Raw genomic sequence first — 23,024 nt, 5'->3', positions numbered from 1 at the left:
ATCATACTAAAAAGGAGGTATGTAGTTATAGCTTAGCAACAAAAGCCAATATCCTTACATGCAGTTAGTCATGTATTTTTTTTTTGGGGGGGGTATAAATCGGACATCTTGACGCTTCAGCGAGAACAATATTATTCTAAACTGACATTTTGTTTGGTTGTCTTTACATATCACATCATCATATTCCCGCTATACAAAGGGAGCCGCCGTAGCTCAGTTGATAAAGAACCCAACTCGTAATCTAAGATTCGCGAGTTCGATACTAACTCAACAAAATTAAAACACATGGAGATATTTAATTATTAAAGATTTTATTTGATTGAAGTAGTTTTAACAGTCGTATTAAACTATTGTTGGTCTAGTACTTTAAGCTTTAAGTAAGTCCTTGTGTTACTAGACAGATTGAGATGTCTATTTACGATCATAAATTATATAAGTCCTGAAACCGACGATTGCTTGTTATCACATGAACATTGGATGACATCCCAATCTGATTGAAATCAGATCTCGAATTGCTGTAAATGACGCACGTCATTTGGAACATATAATTACTAACGGTAACTCTCCTTTGCACGAATTTGCAATGCATTATCCGATAGGATATGAAAAATAAGTAGACTGGAAATTGTAAAGGTCACCAAAACATTTATTTTTATCGGTGTCTGCCAGATCTAAACGTAGGACTTTGGAGTTCTTATTTTAACCGGATTGGTTGACAATGGTTGTCATAGATGATGTCTCTCGGCGCATGGCCGGAAGTGCAATTTGTTTTTGAAGTTGAACCTTTGTCACATTAATAGTATAAATGATTATATAACGAAGTATTCATTAATCATCTTCATGTACTATGTTTAAAGAAAAAAAAGATAAAACCCGGTAGCAGGAACAGCTTGTTGTCACATGTACATTGATTGACACCGTATTACGTCGAGTTTTTTTTTGTTTCAGTACGTAATGTGGAAAATGCGCATTTTGTTCCAATTTATCGGGGGGCCGTTGTAATATTGATGATATTAATGATTTGTTACAATAGTGTTGGTGTAGGATGTAGTTTTATTGGTATAAAATAGTCATTTTGTTCTTTATTCGGATTGTGTCACATGGTATGTGTTTCTCTTGCATACTATAAGTAATCTTCTTTTAAGCACCCTTGATCTCATTGAGACCTCCGAAATATAGGTTCCTGCTTCATCTATAAAGAACAAAACTCGAAGAAGCAGGGTACATGCATTCATTAAAGCGTTTATCACAAAAGTACCCTGCCGATAACGAGAGCTAAATGAAAACCAATTTTCCTGTTCGAATATTCATTGAATGGTATATGAGAAAGCTTGCAAGTAAGCTACCTGTGGGTCGGTACTGCTTACCGGGTTTTCCGGGTTCTTCCTCCACCAATTATACTGGCCACTAGGAATAGCCTGTCGTCTGCTGAAAATGGCATTAAACCAACAACTTCAACAATAACAACAACTTCAACAACAACAACTTTAACAACAACAACATATTCTTTTTACGTATTAAAATAGGCATCAAGTATTTATCGATGCTGCTTAACGTATCAAATCCTTGTTCTTTTCTTTGTCTGCCTTGGTTTTTATTGACATCCATACTCCAGGCCAAGCCGCATTGAAAACACTGTGAACTAAATCATCTAACTCTAATTAAATGAAATTACAGTGGAATGGTCAGATATTTGGAGGATTTAAAATGAAATTACAGTGGAATGGTCAGATATTTGGAAGATTTAAAATGAAATTACAGTGGAATGATCAGATATTTGGAGGATTTAAAATGAAATTACAGTGGAATGGTCAGATATTTGGAGGATTTAAAATGAAATTACAGTGGAATGGTCAGATATTTGGAGGATTTAAAATGAAATTACAGTGGAATGGTCAGATATTTGGAGGATTTAAAATGAAATTACAGTGGAATGGTCAGATATTTGGAGGATTTAAAATAAAATTCAAATGAATATTGATGTTATTTTCTTGTTTGTATTCAGACTCAGTACAAACATACCTTTAGTGCTAATGCATCTAACGGAATATAAAGGACAGAAACTTTTTACCTATTCACCAAAATGTGGACATGATAGCAAAAGCTACCAGGAAAACTGTGTGTCCGCAATCAAAATGATACGGACAGTTTAATTTGGTTAAATTTTGGATACGTGCATGGCAGTTTTCCGGAATTTATCATTGTACTGCATGCCTGTCTTGTCTGAGGAGACAGGACTTATTTGACCGACTAAAATGTCCAAATTCGGACATTGGGATTTTCTGCTAAGCCGTAATAAACTACTTGGTAAAGGTTTTAGCTGAAGCTCATCTACTTGTATTGACATCATCCTGTACGTAACATGTTCATTGCAAAAGATATGAAATAGCCACATGACGCCTGTAAAAAGTATCATGTAGCCTCTGCCAAGGTCATGTGGTAATTGTTTGACTCGTCCATGTCTGACAGTAGACCATACGATTTCGTGAGTAAACAGGGATTCCTTCTCTCCAGTTAAGTCATTTTCAAAAAGGCATAAGAAATAAATGTTAAATAATCCTTGCATAAATTTAAATAAATGCTGATAAATAGGACTTTATACTAATTCACAGCAAAAGCTGACAGTTGCAAGCTTTATTACAACAGCTAATTCTAAAGCCGCTATTTGATTTTTACTCTCGACTCATCGCTTGAAAGGCGAACGTAACATATATTCAGAATATACGTATTTTATGACGGGTGTTTATTTACTTATACTTGATAAGCAATCTACGTGGCGTGCATTTCACTGGATTTATTGCATTCACACATTCCACTGCTGACAAATCAACTATTCGTGCGTGAAATAAGCTCTGTACGTTGTAGTAGTCCGCAGACTGCAGTCTTTATAATTCTTTGTATAAGTTAGAAACATAAACCCGACTGGTGCAATTCATAACATAATGCTGGGATTAAACGCACAAAGGTAACATCTTGGCTTTCTCACCTTGTGTTTTGCGTGTTGTTTAAACTCACTTGCGTCATCATAAACAATACAGATTGCACGTCATGCGTACGTTTAAAAGTCCCTATTATGGGCGATTTCAATACGTATATTATTAATTATCAGACAACCTTCTGTCCATTCATGTATGTGCCATCTTGGGACAGTTTAAGTGCTGTAGTGTTACTTTTGCCTTTTGAAAGTATACTTGCGTGTAAAAAAAAAAAAGTCATTTTGTCGGAAAATTCAAGCAATATACCACGAAATATATTGAAAGTAATTGCAGTCACGTGGGTTGTTTGGCAGGATTATCTCTTTTCAAACATTTTGTTTCCAATCTGTAGCTCTCAAATTGTAATGGGTACTCATCTAAATGCTCAGAATGTTTTACGAAACTTAAATATGGCGTTCTATTATATTATTTCTCGTTACTATGATAAAGCAACTTTGTTAATGCTGCCAGCTGTTAGTATTTGGAAACTTTCAATTAAAAATTTAACATTTAATGTTGTTAGGAAGTTGTTTTAATACATGGACGCAATGCAACCAAGAATGAAACGAAAATATATTTGTACATGAATTGTGTTCTTCAGAAATGATCAGAATGGGATCCCTTTAAACTGTCTCTGATGTGGTGGCGATGAGCTTTGATACACTGAGGCAAAATAAACACTACCGTCATACATCAGCGACAGTGTCAGTGAACGCAAAAATCTGATTCTAACTATAGTTATGTTCAGGAACATATTTAGAGTCGCCCGCTATCGCAGGACGGTCTTTACACTATATATATATATATATATATATATATATATATATATATATATATATATATATATATATATATAATCTACGTTAAAATCCAATTCAAACACACGCACACACGTGGGTGGGTGGGTGAATTGGATTTTAACGTAGCTTTATGAATTTTCAGTCATATCGCTACGATGTCTGCAGTGTGGTAGTTTATAAATATGTCTATTACAGGGGCATCAGGCCGCTGACAGGTATCATTCATGCCCCACCTAGTCGTATATCCTGACCGACCAGTCTTAAAACTAACCTCTTAATAATGAGTACCAAATGAGGCAGCTGCAAGTACCATTTTTAATAATCTTTGATATAGCTCGGCCGGGGTTCGAACCCGCGAACTCCCCCGTCCGAGTCGGACGCTCTAACCAGTTAGGCAACCGAAGCTGTTATAATGTTTGTAATTATTCATTTGATATAGGAAAATGAATCAGATATCGTGTAAACGTTGTATAGCAGTTAAGACCAATAGAATCTTCACATCCCGAAATAATCGCGTATTTTTTGATCCATCTGCGAACTACATAGACCCAGATTCATTTGCGCGTAATTCTGCGTTCGATGTTGGTCTTTACAGTTTATTATATTTATTCAGTAGAACAAACTAACATAGACCCCGATCTGTTGACGCATTAAGCGACGGCAGATCAGGGTATGTAGTGTTTGCAGTTAGGTGAGACTTGTACGCGAGTAGAGTACATACGGCACTACTAACAACCGGCGATACTATGGACAGATCAGACATGGCGGACAGGATGAGTCAGCACAAAAGCATGATATTATAAAGGAAAGTATGATGTGTGAGTGTGATTTAGATTTTTAACGTAGCTTAAATTTGTTTCAGTCATTTTGATACGATGTCTGCATTGTGACAGTTTATAGTGATGTCTAACATTGGGGCATCATGCCGCAAACACATGTAGCATGATGTCCCACCCATTCACTTTATCCTGACACCAAGCCGACCAGCTCTAACACTAACCTCTTAATGTTGAGCGCCAAGCGAGGCAGCTGTTAGTACCATTTCTGTAAGTCTTTGGTATGAGTCGGTCGGGGATCGAACCCACGACCTCCCACATCCAAGGCGGACGCTCTAACCACTAGGCCACAGGAGCGGTACAGACTGGTTGGTGCGAAACAAAAAATATCCAAAATATTTGGGATTTAAGTGAGAAAAAATATAACAATATCACATCATTTGTTTTGTTTTAGTTTTAGAACTTTCGGGGATTCAATAATCCAAAATAAATTTGAATGGTTTATTAATGATAAACCATTCTAGAAAACTTGTTTACATAATGCAAAACATGAAGTGGGTGACTGTTAATATATTTTTGGAATTCACTGACCGAAATAAGTTCATATATTCTAACGGCATGCATGTCAGCACAAAACTGGCTATATTGTGCCAGTCATTGGCTGACGGCGTGGACGTAATACATTCAGGAGAGTATGTATGTATGTATGTATGTATGTATGTATGTATGTCCATGGTGTGGATTGGATAAAAACATATGTGATATAAACAGGGATGTTCCGAAAGGTTTCGTGTATTTTGGCCATTAGAAGGGTATGAAATTTATGATGATATAGACGGAAATGTATCTGAGGAAATACAGAGTGATGATTCTTTATTATTATTATTATTATTATTACAAGGGTCAAAGTTATGAAAGTTTTATTGTAAATGAGTCCGATGCTAGCACTGTGGAGAGAAAAAAAATGTTGTATACTTAAATGATCGATCTTTCCACTTTACGGTCGATGATGTTGTAGATGTTGAAAACAAACGTGTTTCTATGGATGAAAATAGTAAACGTTTGTGGTAATCACTAATCACTTGTTCAATATTTGTGAAGGTATAGTGGCAATATCGATTAAGATGTCACGCGGCTAAGAAAGTGTAGGAAAAATAGTCACATTGCAAGATGGCCGGAGGTACAACCAAGGTTTATTCACCTGGGGAGAATACGGCTTTCTGAGTCCATTGATAACTTATCTATAAGCGTCATCTTGTCAATGAAAGGTGTTAATCGGTTAATGAATAAGAGATATAATAAGAATACGAATACTTTTCGTGCAGATTTTATTTATCTTGTTTCCACGGTTTCTGTATATACAGAACGTATTATTCAATATCAACTGGAACTCACTCTGCATGCCCAAACAAGAATATACTGTCTTCTTGATATAACATGAATAGATTGCTAGTTGATCTGACGATAACCTGAGATCAACAGTTACATGCGTAGGTTGATATCTGATGCCATGAAAACCCAAGATCAATAATGAAATGTTAATAGGTGTCATTCGAGAACACGCATTCATTTTTTTTAATGGATTCGATGCATTAATTGCAGGCAGAGTTTAATATATAACGTTTGAATGTGTCATCCTCGGCGTGCCTCCACGTACACATACGTATACACATGAAATCACATTGTTACTAGAGGAATTGCATATTGGGTTCAAGAGAGAGTATTAAATGTTAATTTTCTGTTTCATGTAATCGCTATATTCTTCTCACTGAATAATTTTCAGCATTTGCAAGATTGCAAAAAGTGCTTCCAACAAGCCTGGCACCTACACTAAGAACCATTTTATGCACCAAACGCGTAATGTGTATGCTCCCTAGTAACGGATCCAGTAAATAAATTGTCTAGTCTAATATATGCAAGTAATGAGATATGATACCGCATAAATTATATTAGTTGTAACGCGCTGGTTTTCTTATAGGCCTATTCCACTCCCTGCAAGGTTCAGTTTCATTTCAAACTTGTTAATGTGATTTCCTCAAGTTTTTCACAAAGAAACGTACATAAACAAATATGTATTTACTTCCTAAATATATTATCCTAAAACGTATTCGGTGAAACAGGTATTACATTCTTTGAAGGTTGCATACTTTGTGCTTTCCTTCACCGATATAACTTTTTTATTGATAGAAGTTCCTTTTTTGTTTAAAATGATTCTAGAGGGCTATTAGCAGCATTTTGTGACATATTTTGCACACATATGTATATGTGTTAGCAAAGAAGAGTCACAATCAAGGTACAATGAATGAACTTCCAACACGGTTTCTCTATTAAGTTAAAAAGTTGTTCGCATTCAACAGTTCCGACACAAAATATGTCGTAACAGTTGGATAAACAAAATAAAATAAGGAAAATCTTTCAGAAGAATAAAAATCTTATTAGAGATTTACGAAATTAAAATCACAATCATGTTTACCAAATATAATTCAAGTCGCGTACTCATAGAATTTCATTTTTTGTTTAATTTTAGATAGAATGTAAATTTATCGTTGTTGTGTTGAAGAAAAATGTACATTGTGCTGGCATTTCAGAATAAATTTTAAAACTGTAGTGTTCGTGACATCGAGTTTTACAACTGGTATTGATTTCTCTGAATATTGTAATTAGCAGGATAAAAGAAAGAAATAACACAGAAACAAGCAAATGTAAAACAAAAGAAAAGGCGAGAAAGCAAACGAACAATCAGTCAATAATACTGATTGAATTAGAGACGGTAATTTTACGTAGGTGCAACCACAATAATTTAACAAGATTTCGATCAATTCATATCTGATATATCGTTACTGAATCAATTTCATAGTGTCTTTGACAGCATACCTTCCGCTTAAAGAAGTCGCATGGCTGCAAAAGGGGTGTACAAATCACATGTATAGAATTTTTGACTATCTGTGATTTAAGTATAAAAAAGTGCACCTAACGAAGTTGGAAGACTGACACTTGTTTATTGGTTTACAGTGGTAAAAATAATTAAGACAGACGTCTTTAACTTGTCAAAGTTTATTTTTAAAAGTCATCCTATCTTCGTAAGAAAATATCATTGAAATTTGAAGTCAGTTTATATTTATTAATGAACAATTATCAAAGATTTATAAACGATGACATGAGATAATCCTTTAAAACAATTTTTTACATTTTTGAATGGAAGGTCAAAATTGATCACCACTGTCACTGTTAAACTTGGAGATTAATCGACACAAGCTAGTGCCATTAAAAATTTAATATATGTCGTAGAGAAAGCTTGAATATGGAGAAGGTTAATGCTAACCTAAGAGTTTTCAAAGTATCTGTAAAACACGCACGATTGAAAACATAATACAGAAGCTAGAAAGTAAAACCTCACGACCATGTTGCGACAAGGGATCATTATATTGGTTATGTTAGAATCGTGAAACTTGATAATTGGATATATCTCTGTTAGCATTACACCCTTAAAACAAAAGAAGGTCACAGTGATTAACGCTGCATGTTTTAGGTTAAGTATTTGCGTTTAGCTTATCACAACATATTTTTCCATGTCACCTAGCCTTCACATAAGGACCTTTATGATCGTTTCAGCTGAAAGTAGGAATAAATACGTTTATTCAATGGTAAACTTTCAATATTAATTATTAGACATTTGTTCCTATAATTCGTGCTCATCCGCTCAAGCAAAACAGTTAGCGCCCTCCGCGATAATAGTTATAGGGTGACCCATCAAGCAAAACTGATAGCGCCCTCCGCGACAATAGTTATAGGGTGACCCATCAAGCAAAACAGTTAGCGCCTTCCGCGACAATAGTTATAGGGTGACCCATCAAGCAAAACAGTTAGCGCCCTCCGCGATACTAGTTATAGGGTGACCCATCAAGCAAAACAATTAGCGCCCTCCGCGACAATAGTTATAGGGTGACCCATCAAGCAAAACAGTTAGCGCCCTCCGCGATAATAGTTATAGGGTGACCCATCAAGCAAAGCAGTTAGCACCCTCCGCGATAATAGTTATAGGGTGACCCATCAAGCAAAACAGTTAGCGCCCTCCGCGACAATAGTTATAGGGTGACCCATCAAGCAAAACAGTTAGCGCCCTCCGCAATAATAGTTATAGGGTGACCCATCAAGCAAAACAGTTAGCGCCCTCCGCAATAATAGTTATAGGCTGACCCATCAAGCAAAACAATTAGCGCCCTCCGCAATAATAGTTATAGGGTGACCCATCAAGCAAAACTGATAGCGCTCTCCGCGATAATAGTTATAGGGTACGATATCAAATGCAATCGGATTTTAGCATTACGTTTGGGACGGTAAGTAAATCTAAAATTACATTTGTCAGTACGTGGTCCAGTGTGAATGTAACATTACATTTGGAACAGTATTTAATTCAGTGGGAATTTAAAATTACGTTTGGGCCACTATATAGTTTACTGATAAGTTACCATGCCATTTGAGTCGCTATGGATTCTAATGCAAATGCAACATGATGTTCTGTCCGCATCGGTGTTTTGATGACTTTCACTTTCAGGTATTTTCAGGTATTGGTAACTGCTATACAGGTCAGTCAGCCTACGGTTTTGAACTCAGTGACAACTGTCGTCGTAACTGATGACGCTGGGTGGTATTCTCCTCATACAGATTATTTCATCCAGCATCATCGCAGGTGGCACCGCACATATCAAGAGTTCCGTCTTGGAACATTCACATGAATCTTGGGCAGACATGGATACCTTCCTCCAGTGCTTGGGCCAAATAAGTGATTTTAAAGCCACACTCTATGAAGTAACTTAATGGATAAAACTAGGTCAGAGATTGGATCAGGCCCGCTGGCCATATATTAACCATCCCCAGTTGTTTGTTGCTTGTTTTTCTTTTCTTTTTTTTTTTTTCTTTTTTTTTTGGGGGGGGGGCATCATCTTTGCTTTAATTTGATTTAGTAATTAAATAAATGTAAACCACTGACTGCTCCTTGTTTATTCGTCTTGCCGTGTCTGTGTTGCTTTACTGTTTTTATACTTGTCCTTTTTCCTTGTCCCTGCTCAGAGAAAATGTCGAGGCAACTGATTCAACCCACATGTGATTTTATAGATTATACATGATTTCCTGTCTAGACCAGTACATTTTCCCCCAGCATTTATTAAAGATTGTTTGGTTGGGACTGAGTCGACGTTTATGTTTTGGATAAAATGTTTTCTTGTGATGAAGCATATTACTTCAAAGCATTCAACCTTAATGAATGGAAGATTCCAAGACCGGCACAACATTTGAACATAATCCCCAAACTATATATTCTTCGTCGAGCTACTCCTATGTAGGTGGAATATCTTGAGTCGTGGGCGAATACAACATCTTATATAAGCTCACATTTTATATTAATAATCACACTGTAAAATATAATCTACCGACGAGGAATGCTGATAAAGATATTCTCAGCGTACATGATATGTATTTCCTCCTTCGTTGTCATCATTGTTGGAAGTTGCAATGATATTTAAATTGAAGCACTCTCGGCAACTGAGCGAATGCGTTTCCTACCACACTGTATTATATCACAATCGACAATCGTACCGAGATAATCATTCAGTTTGATAAGATATGCAAAACACTTAAGACTGATGTCATTGTCTTTTGAGTAAAAATGATGTTCCGTGTTTCCGCACAGAATAGTAAACACAACTTTGAGAAAGTTTGATAATCCGCATTTTACTGTCGGAACACTCAGTTTTAAACGATAAGAATACGCTTGGTAGTCGACAAACACTCGTGCTTTGGTTTTGAAGAGTGCGTTTTGAACTGATAGTTGAATATTTTCGAAATCCTATCGAGGAAATGTCCAGCAAAGAATAATGTCCCTTATCGATCATTTGAATTTTTTTGTCTACCATGTTTTGAAGTATGTGACGATGTCATTCCAATAACTCTTTCAGTGTATTCGTCAGTGGAACGGGTCATGGTGCATTGGGATCAATCGTCTGATCATCGAAATCGCTAGGATATACTTGTGTTAACGCCGTTCTTCTTGTGCCGTACGACCCGATACAATGTTGAAGTAGCAGAAGTTTCCCTTCTGGTTTCTATATAGAGTTGTGTGATTGTTTTCTGATGAAACTTGATCTGGGTATAAAGTTTTAGTCACTTGTCCTATCAGTATATATGTAGAGACGCGATGTTTAATGCAGCTTGTTAGCTTTTTTAAGAAAGAGTATTTGTTTGTAATATTGTGCACGTGTGTTTGTTGGATCATTGATGTAGAGAAGCCGGTGAGTGCATTGCAACGAGGTTATGAACAGCTTCTTTATACTGTACTAAAAAGACTGCTCCACACGGCATGGTGTAGCAAGGTCCTTGGGTATATTGAAACACAGTCAACAAAGATCTGTACATAGAGTTTTAGTAACATTTATCATAATGGTATTTTGTTGTGGGGTCACTGAGTACATCAAATCCAACAATGATTTGTGCCTATGGCTGTATACAATATTTATCAATACGGTTGTTTTTGTTGTTGTTGTTTAACGCCATTTTTCAGCACAAGATAGCCTATACATGGCAGCCAATATTAATGGTGGAGGAAGAACCCTTTAAAACCTCAGAAAGAACCACCGAGCCAGGAGAAGCTAATGGCAAGCTTTCTTACATTCCCACATTGGCCGAACCCTTGACTTGAACCCACGCAGACAGGGGTGAGATGGCGGTGATCCGTAACGGTGAGCGCTTTAGACCACACAGCCACTCGGGGCCCCTTTATCATATACGGTAAGTTTCGTACAGTGCAGCAAATTTATTAAGCGAAATTCGGATATTGCTGTGTCTAACGTTCTTTGCTGTTACAGCTTGATAAGTAGGAGAGAAACATTATGTGTTTGTCCAACCAAAATTTACTTTGCTTTTAGAAATACGGATTGTCATTGAACACATGCAAAACTTTTAAAAGCATTTGTGATATCTGGCTCTCTGCACATATGATATTCATTTAAAGAAAGTAATATTTAGGTATATTTACCACTTTTAAATTATGAACTTGGATGTTTGTAACATTAGAACAAACGAATTTAGAAAAAAAAAAACAACTCAATAATGTGAATCCATAAGATATAACTTATGAAAACTATTCATCGGTCTTCATTCATTAGTTGTAAGTGAACGAGTTGTTGAATTGGTTGAGCGGGGCAAATGAAAGTGTTTATATTGAAAACAAAAGCGACACGCGTGGACTTTGTGCTTATCTTCTTTTATTCTCTCTCTCTCTCTCTCTCTCTCTCTCTCTCTCTCTCTCTCTCTCTCTGACAATAGTATTATAAATAACTTTAATGCAAACCAATGAAACTGATTGCATTCCTTTATTTTAATCCCCCCAAAAAAATGTCCAATGCCATTTTTTTTAAAAAGAATATGTGTTTGTCATTACATGTATTTATCAGTCCCAACATCTTGTTAAAATTCCCAATAATGGGTATAGCGACATTTGTAAAGTTACAATTCCCACAATAATCTCTGCTACGTATATGAAATTTCCATTAGACCCCGTTGTCATCCAAACGTGACCCATTGTAAATTCCCACTGGACTCCATAGTAACCAAAATGGCAAAGTAAATTCTCATTAGATCCTAAAGTGGTCTCCGCATAATATTATCTATACCGTCCCAAACGTAATGTTAAATTCCCATGGATTTCAGAGCGACATGCGTAACGTTAAATTCCCGTATTAATCCATACTGTACCTAACGCCATGTTAATTTCCATTTTAGACTATAATCGTCCCCGCCCCCATAATTACTCCATGTCACTACTCGGCAGATTTAAGTCAAGGTTCATTGATGAAAATGAACCTACAATGAAGCTGCCAAAGTGAATTGACTGTCCTGAGAACTGTCAACTCAAAAGTATTGATAATTTCGACATGTTGTCATCCCTGGCATTCAACCACTGAAACTGGCAATCTGGCTCATTCGAATAAGCGATTGACTCAGTTTTTATCCTTTTAGACCATTATCTAAATGGTGAAGAAACTCCTTCTAGCCTGCTATTTTTGTTTTAAAACTAAACATTTGTTACCAATAACATGTTGAAATGTATTCCCAAGATTTTCCAAGATTCATTTTGAGAAATTTTAAGATGACGAAATTAAACACTTGTAAGGCAAGATAAAGGATAAGACCTGAATAAACCAAATAATTTCCACTACCGGAATCGGGCGTCAATCCTGTTGTAGCGCGTATGTCGAAATTACCAAAAGATTTAAGGCATTAAAATTAACTTTGGGAATATAGATTTAGGCTATTAACATTTACTTTGTGTATCAATTGAGCTCTAAAGAAACTTCAGTATAATTTTCTATTTCCTCTAAACAAGGTTTCGATACCTACCAAGCTTTGTTCTAATGTACATTTTCTGAGAGGGAATGTTCAGTGGATGCCCAATGATGCCAAGTAAACACCTCACGCTAATTTTCAAAAATGAAATTCAAAAGTGGGTTTCTCTTTACTTACATTTGATAATTAATAAGCAAAGTGTGTATTAAATGTTATTTCAAGCATTGACGCAATCGGTCACTGATAAATTAACACTGTAGGCGCATTAAGTAAACTCTACACGTTGGTCCTTATTTAGATGTCAACCTTGTCGGAGTCAGCGCACTTTATGTTTGCATAGGTAAAAGTAAATACATTTATCATGTAAAATACTACTTGAATGGTAGCAACAGTGGTAAAATATTATGTCTTCCATGTACAATAATTTTAAAATTAGAAATGCGAAAGTATAGAATGTATTTACTTACACTTGATAACTAATAACGTAAGTGTGTATTAGTTGTTATTTCAAGCACTGACACAATCTGTTACTTATAAATTAACACTGTAGGCGCATTAAGTAAACTCTACACGTTAGTCCTAATTTAAATGTCGACCTTGTCGGAGTCAGCGCATTTTATGTTTACATAGTGAAGTAAATACATTTATTATGTAAAATATTACTTACTGTGTTCTATTTCTTGTTATGTCCTTTTTCTGACGAATTCGCATGTTTCACCATAAACAACAGCTTTGTATGTACTGTGGAAGGGTTCACCAATTTTCCTAAAAGCTAAGATGAAATTGTGTGAAAAATATATTTATTGAACACAAATATTATGCTAAACTATGGAATGAGTTGAATTCGCTCGGTGGAGAAACCCCTTTGTCCTATTACAATACAACACACGTGGACAGAAATGGAAGCTTTCTTCCTTAAAAAGGGTGGAATTTAACTAAGCGTTTTAAAGCATTAATATCACAAGTTATTTTATTTAGATCAGGGTTTCCACTTTTTTCCTTTAATTTCGTTCATACATATTGGACACACAGAAAATAATTTCATAGAACTAGGGACTAATTTCGGAGAAAGAATTCTATTGTTTATGTTTACTGCAATAAATCAGTATATTATTTTATACATAAATTGAATTACTTGAGAACATTTAGGTTTTTTTTCTCATCAATGTCCTGTGTAACATATTTGTACACGGAAACGAGGTGGCTATGACTCACAATATTAATACATCATTTAACGATATGCGGGAGCTGTGGTGACTCAGTGGTTAGCGTACCGGACTCATGATCACAAGGGTGTCGGTTCGAATCCTACCAACAGAACAGCCTGGATCAGCTATTGTGCTGTGTCCTTGGGCAAGTAATTTTCTTCTAAATTCCTTGGCGCTAAATAACCTCTATGTGTTATTGTTGCGTAAAGCACAAAACCCCAAACCGAACCATTAACGATGCGGCAAAGAGCTACTTTAATGGTACATGTGTATTATTAAAACCATGGTTCTGTATCAATCAAGAAAGAATCAGTTAATGCTAATTGTATTTTAAGCATTGAATAAGTCGGTTGGATTCGTGTAATCCACTTTAGAAAGCAATACCGCGCGATACCGGCATCTTTTCAGTTGGTTTCGTGTAATCCACTTTAGAAAGCAATACCACGCGATACCGGCATCTTTTCAGTTGGTTTCGTGTAATCCACTTTAGAAAGCAATACCACGCGATACCGACATCTTTTCAGTTGGTTTCGTGTAATTCACTTTAGAAAGGAATACCACCCGATACCGGCATCTTTTCAAAGTTGAGTTGGTGACGAAGAAGTAAACTTTTGTTTCCATTCATGTTCAACCGTTTCAAGATTTGATTTATTTCAAGGTAATTTTACGTGTCATATGACTCTCCAAAGTGCTTTTATAATTTATCTATTTTGAATACGAACTCATAACGTTTTTTGACCGTTGAAAATCTCTTAGTATATGACACTTTCGAGGACAATACATGCCACTGTCATGTAAATTTTAGTACTCTCTCATTTATAGCTTTCCTTCAGGTATACTATCAATTTAAATTGGTATTTACTCGACGTGTCCAAACGACGACAGTACCTTTTCTATTTAAATTTACATACTTATATGGCTTAGAAGTTTCGGTCTAACAACAAAACGAGAACAGTATTAAAGTAGTTGACGGTTATAATTCAAGAGTTAGCACGCCCTTATATCATGCTACATGTCTGCGGCTTGATGCCCAGTGCTAGACATCAGTATAAACTACCTCCCTGCAGACATTGTGGTGATATGACTGAAACAAAATTTTAAGTTACTTTTTTAAAAAAATCAAAATCAGAATGTTTTTTCTGTGGTAGTTTTCTCGGGATAGAAAACCTACAGAAAATAGTGTACATCCATATAATTCTACATGATTACATAGGTCATTTTTATAGATTGTTTTACATACAAACGACATCGTTCTGCAAGACTGGAAGTTTTACTTGACATTTAAATACCTCAAATATTGACCAGTTGTAACATTACTTATTACGTCAAGTATCTGACACCTAGAGAAAATCTTTTCGCACAGCAAAGAAGCATGAATATCTGTTAGAAACGATGCACTGGTTTTCGATGTTATTTATCTTTAATTGTATTTATTAAAGTTTTGATTTGCATCTACATCAATAGAGAAAATAGATCTGCAGCGTGTAATACAATTTTTTTTCTGTGATCAGTTCATGCTCGCAACAAAAGGCACGCAAGTTTGCCTGTAAAATATGCATTATATGGTCCAGGCTATGCAGAAGCTCCAAAGTAAAGAAAGAGAGAGAACATTGTTGAGAACTTGTTGCACAGTATTTATGGGATCATTAAGTTTGCATACCGGTACTGCTATATAGGCACATCTAGTGAAGGGAGATATTAATTGTCGCGAAGCAGTGTGCCATTAGAAGCCTGGAGTCCTTTGACTAAAAAGATTCTTGTGTTCAAATCCTTCTCAGTTTTTTGCTTTATCATTTATGGAAGCAAAGGTCGAATTAATGTGTCAAATAAAATATTAGTTTGCATGGGATGGAATTGTAAGCGTAATTGTGGTTTTTAACTTAACATCTGACATTAGTGAAAAATCGAATCATTACAATGAAATACAAAAATAAAGATAGATTATGCTAAGATCGATCCACACATATATAAAATAGGGTAAATGGTATGGGCATATAGAGGCATTGAATCATTGGTAGAGATATTAACCTTTAATAACAATAGCTTTTCATCTCCTTACAGAAATCCTTTATCAACATATTGAAAAGCTAGCATGTAACCATGTACTAGAAAACAGTCAAAAACTCGAAAGATCGATTTCCTGTTGTTGAAACTCTCACATAGTAATATTTCATGTGCATGTAAAGAAAAGGTTCATTCTCGGATCTCTGACACGAATGTGATCCGAGAGACGCCGATAAAAGATCATATTCCGTTGACCTTTGGTATGCCTTGTCCTCTCTGTCCTTAGTAGCCTGTCAGATAAAGTGTTGTATTTTGTCTTTCTGAGAATTATCAGTATAACAAAAATGTATGTTTTGAATCATATTTGTCACTTTAAGCGCTCTGTAAGCTGTAATTTGACTGGAGAATCAAAAGGTCAACAGAACATGGTCCCGTATCGTTGCCTGTCAGATCAGCTTACTGATAAGAAGAATTCGATTTTAGTTGGATTGGGTTCATTTTCATACTTTGCTTAATTGATAGAGACGCGTCTCATAATTAAGTGAACCTGAACAATGGAACTTGCGTTTTCAATTTTGTTAGTCCATATTATTGAATTAAAATGGTTTAGTTAGTGGAAAATATTTATCATTACAAGCATACTTTTGACTGGGTTCACCGAGTGTTATTTTACATTCGCATGACGTGGCCGTTATTATCCGCGAATGAGTGGACTAGTTTTGTTTTTTTCCAATTTGATTGCAGACTAGCTATAAATCGTCATGAATTATGGGATTTAAAAAAAATGTGTTTGATGAGTTTATGACTTTAGAGCTGGTTTTATCAACCTTGAAATGGTCTACAGTGAGAACGTACTCGTGAAAATTTGCCTTATGTGTATTTTCTACATGCCATGTTCTGAAAATATCGTCGATTACATTCTAGAACACTTTAACATATATTTTAATCATATAATGTGAACTAGACAACCCGTCATTGCCTAATCAGGCGTTACAGAATAAGTGTAAATGAAAAAAGAATTCCATGGTTTTCAGCTCCACGAGAGAGCAGAACCCACACTACTAATTTTTAAATCCATGAATATATACGATCTGACTGAAATTCATAATTATATCCGTGTGCCATCATTTGTAATTGGTCAATTTGAAACCACTGTCAAATTTCACTTGTACTTTTAAAGACGATACTCTAAATATGGTGCACTTTTTGGGGTCATTCTAGTCAATCCACTTAAGATCCAGGTCCGTTTGTGGCATTATATCCGTTAGGACTTTATTATAAAGGTGGCCCAATTAATAACTTTTACCTTGGGGCTATTTGCATTCTTGATTCCAGTAGAATAAAAGGGGGTAGTATGAGGGTGTTGGGGTGATATGATCCCCCACCTGGTATGGTGATTTGGTTATCGTTATCTAGGAGATGATCGAAGTGTTATTGCCTGGACTGAGCAAAGAATAAAATAAAATTTTAACTTAATATATGTAATAACAGAGATCTGAGCAAAGATATAGAATAGAAAAACGCGAGCCCCTTTGTAAAATATTTTTTTATTATGAATTATCTAAAAAAAATGAAATTGAACATGACATTTGAATGATACACTTTCTATTAGAAATAGAATTACATAATTAATAGCTAATTGTTTCTTGTCACGCTGACCAGGTAGGTTTACTCCGAACTTAGCAAAACATTTCGTACGGTGTGTGTGTGTGTGTGTGTGTGTGTGAGAGAGAGAGAGAGAGAGAGGGAGGGAGGGAGGCAGAGGAGAGAGGAGCTTAATTTAAAATTTAGAGTGAAGAATACAGATTTTCGTATACTTCAAAAGTTTAAACGTGCACGGAAACACTTGGAACAGACTTATATTTGGGGGTAAACTTTAGCCTCGTGTTAAGGCAGAGTTTTAACTTGAAAAACTAGATAAGCCATGTCAACTGCCATAGCTCATACCTATCTGCTTTCAAGATATGCACCGATAAAATGCGGTTCCTTGGTACTTTTTAATCGATTCTGTTTTTTAATTTTACTGTCCTTTGTATAATAGATGGCACGATTTGCTGACATAAGGTAGCAATATTATGTCATCTAAATAGGTCCAAGTACAAAATGCATCGAAAAACTAGGCATTGATTAAAATTTAATTTCAGCGGCTTTTCTTTGGGCTTTAGTTTTACTCATTTTGCCAAACAATATTTCTTTCTTTTAATAGTTTGCACTTGGAGCGACTCATTTACAAAGGGAAAGTACAATCTAGAAGAACAGAAAGCTCCTTTGAAATTAATTTTACAAAAATATCGTATTGTCAGTTTGCACTTTCTTCAGGTTCATAGTACCTGTCAAGTATAACTCAGATTGTTATCCTTCAATTTATGTAAATATTGTCATTGAAAATATTTCATATTCTATACCATCATACACGACTAAATGCATCGCGCGACAAATTACTTACAAAAAAGCACTGTTAATGAGTAAGTAAACGGTTTTTTCGGTGTATTTTACATGGAATACACTAAAGCAGGTTCTAGTGCGTATGTCAATGTAAAGAAATCTGTTAATATTTGAATACAAAAATATGTCGGTAAACTGTATTTAGTAATGACAATATAGCTACAAGTCGAAGATAAAATAATAAAGTTGAAGAATATCCACGTGCAGGTTCAGAAATATTGGCTAAGAGGATTGTAAACAAATAGAAAAACGGTTAGTGAGACGGAACTCGGAGGTGGGGGGGGGGTCTCCGGAATATGACTTCATTTTATGGGTTTCCAGGGAGTAAACAATTATAAAGAAAACTAGCTCAGCCCATCCGCATCTCCTTCAAACCTCCTCATATCCGCCTTGACACCCGAGAAAGGTCTAATTGCCTTTTGAGAATTGTCACTGGAAGGTAAGTGACTGCTGTGTTATAGGATCGTCCAGAAAGGTGTTCGCCATTCGAACAAAATTGATCATGTATCCAATTAGCTACCCTCTATTTGCACTGAATTCTAGATTTCTCTCTCTTTCTCTCTCTCTCTCTCTCTCTCTCTCTCTCTCTCTCTCTCTCTCACACACACACACACACACACACACACACACACGCACATTTAAATAATGATTAGATCATTCAGTATAGTATAACAACTATTCAGTCAGAGAAGAAATTTTAATTTCGTTTCCCCTCTACTGACAAGTGCGATTATGCGTATATAGTGGACAAACTGTACCACAAGGTGGCAATTTCTCTTAGGTTTACCACTTAAGTCTTACACTGAGCAAGCTTTATTGTCCTGAAATTGTTACTCGTGAAAATTTATTGTCGATGTATCAATTCAACTCTGTATCGAAATTGCGGTTTGATTTACTCTTTGACAGGTTTTTGCATGAAGTAACGCGTATGAATATTTTGTTATTGTCTTTGACAAAGACTAAGAACGGACAGCGCAGAGGCATTTTAACAACTACTTTTGCACTGTATGTCGTTAGGTTTTAGCCTTTGTCTTACTCAATCTGACACACGCAATCGTATGCTGGATCCAGTGTTATTTGAATAGACTGTATTTCTTCATATGATTTCAATAGTTTATTTTTTGCCACACCTATGAAATCACCTTTTCCTTCCCTTCTAATTCATGCATAGTTAATTAGGTGGAGATCTAACAGCTTGAAACATACGAACCTTGGATCAAATCCAGAAAGGGGAAGACCACTCTCTTGGTTAATGTAGAACATGCATGTATTTTTCGCTTGTGCCGATAATGTTACAGGACATTTATTCATCATTTCAGGCTCTGCAACTGCAGTCTTTATATATGGTTATTTCATTTGCATAGCATATACGTTTCTTTATGTTTGGCATAATTTACTCCTACATTACTATAACTGAGCGAAGTTTCAACTATGTAGTTTGAACATGGAAGGAGGAGTTTATAGACATTACACATCTACCAACATACGTACAACCGAGTGGAGACACTATATAACAATATTCCCGCACTTATTCGAAAGCGCGATAATAATAAAAAAGAATGTATCTTCAGGTTCCATTGCAAAAGAGAGAGAGAGAGAGAGAGAGAGAGAGAGAGAGAGACTGTAATAAATTATTCCTTTTTGGGAAGTGCTCCATGTCCTAAATGCAAGGGGAGGGTTGCGTGGAATTCTTTGTACTTTGCAAACAAAATGGCAGACTATTTCATGAAAAGACGGTCATTTACAATGAAAATGAATGCAGACCTTGAGACATCTGGCATTCCTTGAGGCATCTTGCATTCCTTGAGGCATCTGGCATTTACAATATGTGCGTTCAGTTACTTTTAATAGTTAATAGAATATAGTCATATCATATCGTACCATACGAGCGAATCATAGCAAATTGATTCATATTACATACTATTATATATCATACATGTCGTATAAAAGATATCGTATTATTTTGTATATCGTAGTATTTAGTATATTGTAGTAGTTAGTGTATCATATTATTTAGTTTATTGTATTATTTAGTATATCATATCATCATTATCGTATCATTTAATACATCATATCGTCATTACAAATCATACCATATTGGTTATATTCAGTGTTGTGTATCGTCTCACATCATCGTTAACTTTTCTTTTTTACACTTACTAACAAATTCAATTGACTTTGTACCACTATCCAGCCAAGGTAAAGTTCTTTTTAACGGTTATGGAGCAAGTTTGGACCAGACTAGTGCAGTTTTAGTAACAGTCAATCGTGTGTCGTCAAGTATTAAGTCCTGCTTAATACTCTTCTTGTGTCGTCTGCTCGCTAAAAGCAAATGTTTGATAAAGAAGTCATTGTTAGGCACTTGAACTGCCTATATAACCAATATGTGTCCCCGATTACAAATAATAGCCAAGATAGAAGGCTTTTTATACACTTGAACGACAGAAATGTGGTGCTTGATTACGTTTTAAAGATCAATAAGTGAGGTGGAATCTTATTACGTTTTTTTTATATAGTTTTATTACATATATTATGCCCCAGTCAAGGCTGCAATATGGCTGCAATACGAGCCCGGTCAACTGGCAAAGGGATTCAAGCTCTCCAAAAACCAAAATCTCTCATGGGTATAAATGGTACGGATATCATACATACACCCCACCCTTCCCAAAAACTTCAATCAATTTTTCAGGAAAGGTAAACAGAAATTTAAGTGATTCAGAAATCTTTTCCTAATTTATTTAGATCAAGGGGTGAGAACAGTCGGAATAGATTTATGTGACAGAAATAGGGAACTAATAGACTATCGAACTGATCCTGGGTTTTCTTTTCTTAAGTTTCACCCCAACCCCGACCCACATCGCCACTTTTCACGATCAATATCTTATTTTCCTCCTTTCCACAAAGGAAAATACCCTAATTTCATCTTTGATGTTCAGGGTTGGAGAGTACTTGTATGCGTTTTATTGGTAGTTTTTTCTCCTGGTCGTCCCCTTTATTCCGAATCATAACGAATTCTCCTTCAAATGGGCAATCTTTAAACAGAGTTGCTTGCAGTATATTTATTTAAAATTATTTATCTTAAGCAAAGAAAACTCTTTCCCGTAGAGCTCATCGTTCCTGTATATACTCTGATAGTAATAATATGGAGGCCTGAGGAACTATTATTTTTTAAATTCACACAAATCCTCAAATAATAATAATAGTAATAATAATAATAATAATAATAATATATTCTTACATTTCGTTGCACAAGAATTCAGTTTTGTGACGTGTATGACCTTAGTTTTGTGACATGTATGACCTATTAGTGATTTTTTTAAAAAGTTTTAATTTGTATTCACATTTACCTTTATCGGCTACCTAACATGATCTAAATGTATTCTATCACAAGCCTGAATTCAATGCATTTTTTGTTAGGATATAACAAAAACATTTACTTAGAAAACACAGAGAAATTTGAATAAAATTTAAATAAATTACATGTTAGCAATATCCGCAAAGTTGCTGATTTCACAAAAAAAAAAACCTAACTTCGACAAAAATCACCGTTTGGGAAGAAATACCACGCAGATTTCGTTACCCTGCACTAAGTACAAATGTATATCTAATGCATGGATGCATATGTATGTATTTATCAAACTTATGTCATTCATATCTCATTTTTCCATCTCTTCATCAGTCTTACCGTCAATGCATTTTATTAATTAACTGTAACATTGTTTTTTTTCTGTATAAAACAGGACTGATCAAAGAGCTTGACACCCACAAGAGTGACAATGCCAACAAACATCTAGAGAGTCACACCACCTACGTTTTGGTGCAGAAAGAGATTATGATGGACAACCTCTCAACTGACTCCGCCTCAACACCTAGCCCACCTCAGATCAACTATATCCCACTTTTGGATAACTATTCCGAGATATTTCCTAACTTCCAAATCCGATCTGAGCACCTCCTGAAGACCACGAAACAGAAGGGAAGAACAGGGAAATCCCCGAGTCCCGCTGGGAGACTTCCAAAAGTTAAAAAGGCAGTTCCAGGGAAATCTAGTGCAAGGCGGAAATGATGTCATTAATTTGGAGTTTTGCGACTTTATAATAACATTTAATTTCCAGATGACGTATACACACTATAACATAATAACATCTAATGAACAGAACCTGATCATGACTTTTATGGACTGTTGTTGTATTATCAGTATTATCTCCTGTACATTATCAATTTCAGAAGTGACAGAGAATATTATCGAAAAATACAGTTTTACTTCCTACGCATGTTATAAATGATGGCAGTAAACATCAGATGTGACTTCACATCATTGAAATAAAGGAAAAGATATATCAAGCTTTTTAAAATTTCCTTTCAACATAACAGAAGCTCGAGGTCATTCTCAACTTTTCTTTATAAACTGTAAGTCAATTTTGCAGATATCACTAATAAATCTGCCATCACATTTTTAGTAAATATAAGAAACCG

At 35.5% G+C, this 23,024-nt stretch overlaps 1 protein-coding gene across 1 annotated transcript in view; it reads left to right on the top strand.

Annotated features, from left to right (window-relative positions):
- The window catches only part of LOC149804553 (uncharacterized protein CXorf65 homolog), a 38,370-nt gene extending 15,482 nt beyond the window's left edge, over positions 1-22,888 (top strand). The window contains exon 2 of the mRNA XM_089941431.1: positions 22,289-22,888. Within this exon, the coding sequence (XP_089797557.1) occupies positions 22,289-22,614 (326 nt within the window). The 3' untranslated portion in view covers positions 22,615-22,888. The remainder of the gene's footprint in view (positions 1-22,288) is intronic.
- Positions 22,889-23,024: the final 136 nt, after the last annotated feature.

Source organism: Sinohyriopsis cumingii, chromosome 2 (genome assembly GCF_028554795.1).
Source record: "Sinohyriopsis cumingii isolate HCF-2022 chromosome 2, ASM2855479v2, whole genome shotgun sequence".
NCBI classification, from domain to species: Eukaryota; Metazoa; Mollusca; class Bivalvia; order Unionida; family Unionidae; genus Sinohyriopsis; species Sinohyriopsis cumingii.
Note: the sequence above shows the minus strand (reverse complement) of the source record. Positions and strands in the feature narration are given on the sequence as shown.